The sequence below is a fragment of the Bidens hawaiensis genome, unplaced genomic scaffold, assembly GCF_021521415.1.
Source record: "Bidens hawaiensis isolate Kalapana, Puna unplaced genomic scaffold, B.hawaiensis_p1.1 tig00022321_1, whole genome shotgun sequence".
NCBI lineage: Eukaryota > Viridiplantae > Streptophyta > Magnoliopsida > Asterales > Asteraceae > Bidens > Bidens hawaiensis.
This window is the reverse complement of record NW_027493473.1, coordinates 202,560-209,081: the sequence shown is the minus strand read 5'-3', so window position 1 is coordinate 209,081 and position 6,522 is coordinate 202,560. Positions and strand designations below refer to the sequence as shown.

The window sequence follows — 6,522 nt, the reverse complement described above, 5'->3', positions numbered from 1 at the left end:
AAATAAAGGCTTGATTTGTGTCGTTTTTACCATATCTGGCTGACTACCAATTAATGGGTTTTGATTACGTGAAATTGCATTTGTTTAGGGCCGATTACTGATTAATCCCCGCGTATGATTTTTACAACACTGCTTAATTTTAATAAAATGGTTACTTGGCTAACAAGAAGACTGTCTGTCACCATCCAGCCTGCTGGTAAGGACCAATCTGTGTTGCTTGCAACTACAAAGACCAAGAAACAGGGAAAGCCTGCAGTTTGCTTCACAAAAGCATTTTGACAAAGGAATTTTACCGTATGGCGAAGGTGGTTTCAAATCAGGTAATTATATCATATCTTTATGCGGTTCTTGCAGTTTTATCAAAACTCTAAAAAGGTAATTCTGTTTGTCTATATTAGATACGCGGTAGGAAATGAAACCGGGATGATCAACTGATTTGATAGTTTTGTCATAATGTTTTCTGATTGCCCCTTTTTGTTTGCCATATCCTGGCTTTGTTTGCGGATAGTTAAGTTATGTAAAACTCCAATCAGTTAAATGTAATCCGACTTTGTTGAACTACAAATCTTATCATTAGGCGAATGCATTTGACATACATTACTAATAAAATCTAAAACAAACAAAATGAAGATATAATATACTATGCTACAATCCTTATTCCTTAGATACAAAAAGCAAACACTCTAAATTGCATATAGTTAACTACACATAATTGGAATCGAGTGTTCTACCACCAGGAACGTTACCCATTAGTTGCGTGTAACAAATGTTTTGTGCTTGGTGTTGAATTCTGTAATTGGCTTGCTTGAGATGTCACTCAATAGTTGCTTAGAACACATGTTTTGTGCCTGAGTCGCATTCTGCAATCGGTTTGCTTTTACCCAATCAGGTTCCTACAAGAGTAAATGCAAAATGCCCATGTTAGCTGATTTCAAAATGCAAAATGTATATTTAGATGCATTAAATATACTCTGGTTTGACTTTTTAATCTGTCTGACTCGTTTCTTTTTAACTTGTTTGACCCGGCCAATTCATAAGTAAAATAATGTACCTCGGGTACGATCTTTGAGAATCCAAACTTGATGAGAAGGAGAACATGTTCAACGATGAGGATGGCTGCAAGACCGGGAGATATATTCCACTTCCCCTCCTTATCATATAAACATACTAGAAGCATGCAGTTGGTGCATATCGATACAACTATCAAAAACTGAAAAACAAATATAAATAAATAAATCAAAACACTGGTTTAAATTCCTTTATAATGCAGGAGTTAATACCTGAAATATGTTGAGCCATGCCCCTATTGTTGCAGCGACTCGAGGAGCGGGTCTTCTATACATGGCAAGAAGTTTTAACGCGTTCGCTCGTATTTGTGTAACACTACTCTATAGACCACAATCATCATATATAAATTTCCAAATCCCATTTTATAAGTCAAATTTCTATTTATTTAGACTTGAAAATTAGAAAAAAAAGGTGTCAATTTACCAAGGCAGCAAAAGCAAATGCGGAAGGAAATGCACAAGCAAACATCATAATCATTCCAAATTGCAGAGCTAATTCAAGAAATTCTGCAGAAGATTTTTTATTTCTATCATCAACTTATGTGCGCGTCTTAAGTATATATTTAATAATATTACCATCAAAGAGCCCATCTTCAAGTTCTTCACCAACACTTGCAGAAAACTTGGGCTTTAAATATTCCTTCTCGACCCTTGAATTCAAATACGATTTTCTGGCTGTCACCCCCTTCTCCTGTTTTCTCTTGTTACTTCACATAAAGCGAGTCAAATTAGCTACAAACTAATTAACATAAATACATAATGGCGGTCAGAACTGAAGACCAAAGTCAAGAGACCTACTTAACAGCTTTATATTTTCTATAGCTGTATTTGATGTAAGGCAGCAAGTTTCCAATTACAATTTCCAGCACCTGGTAGACAGGTTTAGATCAAACACATTTAATATCAACACATAACAAAAAACATAACTCGGGAAATATATATAGAGTTTCACCACCTCGGATACGATTAAACGTTGGATAATTATATGACGGAGATCCGTGAAATCACGATACATTATTGCATGATAAAGTAGTCCAATGTATGTCTGCATAAAGTACAGCCCAAAAACCTACATGGGAAAATCAAATTCATTATAGTAGTCATGTAATAACATTTGTTTGAAATTTGGTTCTAACCTTGTAAACCAAGCTGTTAGCTTTGTATTCAGAGTTTTTATTCTTTTCATCCTTGATTAGCTTCACGGACTTTTTTCCGCCCTTTTGTGTGAAATACTGGATGGCATATAGATAAACAGCCGTCATCCCGAACCTGAAAATAAAATTTGCTTCAAACAAAAATTAATTTCCAATTGCACCAAAGAAATAAACAAATAAGAGGCTTAAAAGCATAAAAGAAACTAGCATACTTTCTCACTTAACACAAAAAAATCCCTGAATTTAAGAAGTACGAGAAAGCATGCTGGTTTTTTATGTTTTTACGGTTTTACAATTAAATAAAATGCTCACTTCATGATATCAGATCCAATACTCTCATACAAATGTGCATAAGCCAATTCAAACGGAAGCTGAAGGCCGATTATATTTAAAATTATAATTGCATCGTGTTTAAATCGTAGCACATGACCGGACCATTCTTCTCTCTGGATCTTCTCTTTCTCCATGGATTTATCAGCCCCGGATTTTTTAATTAATTCTACAGACGAACTCCATTCGGTGTCATTATATTCATAAGCAGACTCTGCTCCAACTGAATTACCTATATGCCACCTGCATGTTGGAAATTAATAGCATTAAATCAGAATGCATAAGTTATAACAAAAGAAATAATTACACGTGGTCCCAAGTTTTAAAAACTACATCCACGGTCTACACTGTTCACTCAGTTGTAACATGTTTAATCATGTGAATGGTGGGGTCGTGGATGTAGTTTTTGAAACCAAAACCGTAATCAGGCGTTTCAAACATGTGTAGTTAACTCTACTATAAATTACCTGGCCAAAAGAACGGAGTTTTTTCGCTTCCAGAATTGGAGAAACAAGGCAGCCCATGAAAGTATGCATATAAAGAAAAAAGGAAGTACCACAAACTGCAAAGATCTAACGACAAAAGTACACAGTTATTAAAGATTTTAGTCTCTAGGTTATTAATGCGCCTACATAAAGAAAGCTGCATACCTGAAATTAACCGATTGCACGAGAATCCCAAACGCAGCTGCAAAAAATAACCAGTTTGTGTACATTCCAAGGAAAGCAAAATATGTCGCAATCTATGGTGAAAAAAATAATGTCGTTCTTGAAATTAATTTTCCGTGTTAAGCAATTTATTTAAAACAACTACGAGTATACCTTGGCTCCATAGTAAGCATAGACCTCATCAAGGGGTTGATTTGTAAGGTCCCACCAGTTCAGGGCCCAACTTTTCAAAAGCCGCTTTCTCTTCAGCTCGTCTTATTAAACAAAGCACGTCATTTATAAAGCATGGTGAATCGATACAAGGTGTAAAAATGATTAATAAAAATAAAAATAAGGCCCGTACCATGGATAGGAAAGACTTCTTTAACAATGGCTTCTTTTTCCAGCTTCTGCACAAGCGATTCCCCGGGCTCCCATCTAATATCTCTACAGTTGGATTTTAAAATGACGGTAGAACCGCTCTTGTTAACCTGTGCATTTTAGTGTATAGTTCAGTGTATCATTATGGAACATAAATGTCGTGTGATGAATGACTAAGGTTATTTAAAAGCGTGTGTAACTCACGATTCCATAGATCATGTGATTGTAACAACGAAAACGCTCGTTCCAGCTGAATAATGAACCGTCGGTTTGTCTGGTAAAAGCTTCAGCCTCATTCAGTTGAAATTGTAAATCCACTCCTGTAGTAATATTACATGTTCAGAAAAGCTTTTTTGTATAAATAATCAAGTTAAATGGAAATCCTAAGCACTTGCAAATAGAGGTGGGACCAGTGTTGTAGAACTCGCTAAGCGTTAGTAAGGGTGATGGGGTACAGACTAGCGATTAATATGAATTAATCGGATTGGATTTTATATGTAATTTTTTAAATATACTTATACATACCATATTTTGTATATAAAGTTTTCAATTTTGGCCGGTTTGAACCAAATAGAGATTAATTGGTGATTAGACTAGTCGGTGGGGTACGACTATCGATTAATCTGTGCCTAGTCGGGGTTTTTACAACCATGGGTGTGACATAACATGAACCTAACACAGAATTAACAAGTTTGAGTTTAGTCTTAACATTTCAAGTGAGGTAAACACCTATGTGAGTCAGGCTTGGGTCAACCTGTCGGGTTTGCAAGTCGACTCGTTTGTTTTATTAGATGTGTCAAAATTTAAAGGGTAAATTACAGTTTTGTCGTTTAAGGTTTTTAGCAAAATTCAATAATCATTCATAAACTAAGAAAATTAAAAAATCATTATTTACGTTCATATGTTGTAACGGTTCACGCGCCCTTCGCTCTAACAGGCGTTAGATTGCCACACGCATGAGGGTGGTTTAGTCACTTCCTGCTACTTAACCTAAGGAACAAGAGGGTAGTTTAGTCATTTACCTTGTTACTTAATCCCTAGACAAATGAGAGTAGTTACCATGTTACTTAACCCCAAATACCCTCATGTGTTATGCATGTGTTCGAACTCAACCTTAAAATCTAAAGTCATTCCGAGTAAAACGTAAAGAATGATTTATGATATTTCGTCAATCTTTAGTTTATGGATAATTGTTGAAATTTCCTATAAACCTAAAGGACAAAAATGATCATTTAAAATTTAAAAGGGAAATTGTAATTGTAAATTTATAACTTAAAAAGTACTGATCTTAAAAATATAAAATAAAAAGGTTTCAGGCTGAGTAGTTATAGGTAAGTGCCAACCCGTTAACACGACTCGTTTAGCACCCACCCTTTTAAAATCACCAGATTTTATCTAAAAGCAAAAATCTAGAAGCAAGAAGGAGAAAGAATTATAGCAAGCAATCCCAATAGGGGAGGCTCGGAGGGCGTGTGAGCCGCACCAACGGGCGAGGCAGATAAAGTTGAGGGGCACGAACTTTTTTATACATATTATATATATATTTTTTGGTGTTGAAAATAAGGTTATTTGCAATGGTTTATGAGATAAATACATACTCATGGTTTCTGCTTATAATAAACCGGTCGATAAAAATTTTATTCATATATACTAGCGAATAAAAATTTTCGTTAAGGTATTTAAATTATCGGAGACGGCCTGAATCCCAAACACACCATTGCAACTTTACCTAATCGAGTTCTTTTCTTCAACTGTGACTCCGCAGCCGCCTTCCCTATAACTTCAACCGGTGCGGCTAACTGTAGAAACAATATATAAAGTAATAAAACAATGAACAACAAAAGAACCACATGAATTAATAACAATTAATACTCTTAAACCAATTACCTTGATGAATTCATCATGAAGGCCAACGACTCTATCAACAATGAGACCAATATTTTGAAACTCATTAATAACAACTTCAACACAATCATACACAAAACCTTCACCAATTTGATCGTCTATCCTCTTAGGAACCACCACCCCAATCTCAAACGGTGTTCTTTCTTCGTTTAATGTCTCCATTTCCGACCACCAAATATGTCGTACACTACGTTAAGGTTTTATACGAAGAAGATGACTAGAAACTTAAGGAGACACGTGTCTGTGAACTCGTGATATAAGGGGTGTGATGGTTGAATGAGATTGACACATGGCAGTGTGGGATATTGGACCAGTCGGCGCCGACTTTTATTAATTGGATGAAGATGACAAAGTTAAATCACCATGAAAACAGTGGTGTTAATTGGTCGGATGAATAATAATAATAATAATAATAAAAAAAACTATATGGGGTTTCCGGCCTAAGTCAGTTTATTTGAAACTTGCGTCTTTCTCTCTAACTGTTCATTATTAGATTAAAAACCGGAAAACTAAGCCTAACATAACCAAACCGAAAATCCGAAATTTTAAAAAGCAAACCGAATCAACATAACTGAATAACCCGAAAACAGAATAACTGAACTATCTCCCTACCACTTACGATCAAAAGTTCAATCGATTGGGTCACCAAATATATAAAACCAAACACAATGGGTATTTGGTTTATGAAATAGTTTTGAAGTTAAACAATACTAAATAGAATTAACTTAATTTGTAAAGTGACTATAGGCGTACTTTATCACCGAATATCACGCAAAATAGAAAAGTGTTCCTTTAAGTGTATGTACATGTTTTAGTTAAATTAGTTTAGCAAAACAACCAAACATAAGATTGTTAAATAACAAGCATATGCTTTGACATATTGAATGTTATATGAAAGAAAAAACATATAAAAAAAATATAACTCTTTTAAGTTTATTTGTTATATAAAATTAATAAAACATAAATATTAAATATTAGTTTGAAAACCTTTTACGTATGTGTTCCTACCTTTTTGCGGATGAAAATGCCACAAAAGTG

The 6,522-nt window shown here is 34.7% G+C and overlaps 1 protein-coding gene across 2 annotated transcripts; it reads right to left on the bottom strand.

Annotated features, from left to right (window-relative positions):
• Positions 1 to 625: 625 nt before the first annotated feature.
• Positions 626 to 5,828, bottom strand: LOC143565343 (anoctamin-like protein At1g73020). 2 transcript variants are annotated; one of them, XM_077052335.1, is made up of 17 exons: positions 5,467 to 5,828; positions 5,309 to 5,378; positions 3,784 to 3,899; positions 3,563 to 3,689; positions 3,373 to 3,473; positions 3,202 to 3,293; positions 3,019 to 3,123; positions 2,534 to 2,794; positions 2,204 to 2,336; positions 2,023 to 2,136; positions 1,866 to 1,936; positions 1,644 to 1,774; positions 1,492 to 1,574; positions 1,281 to 1,388; positions 1,052 to 1,210; positions 854 to 893; positions 626 to 782 (listed from the first exon to the last, which is right to left on the bottom strand). In XM_077052335.1, the coding sequence occupies exons 1-17, from the start codon at positions 5,644 to 5,646 to the stop codon at positions 703 to 705; spliced, it is 1,971 nt and encodes a 656-aa protein (XP_076908450.1). In that variant the 5' UTR covers positions 5,647 to 5,828; the 3' UTR covers positions 626 to 702. The 2 variants fall into 2 exon arrangements, with proteins under 2 accessions (XP_076908450.1, XP_076908449.1); XM_077052334.1 differs by having other exon boundaries at positions 626 to 893.
• Between the last annotated feature and the right edge of the window lie 694 nt (positions 5,829 to 6,522).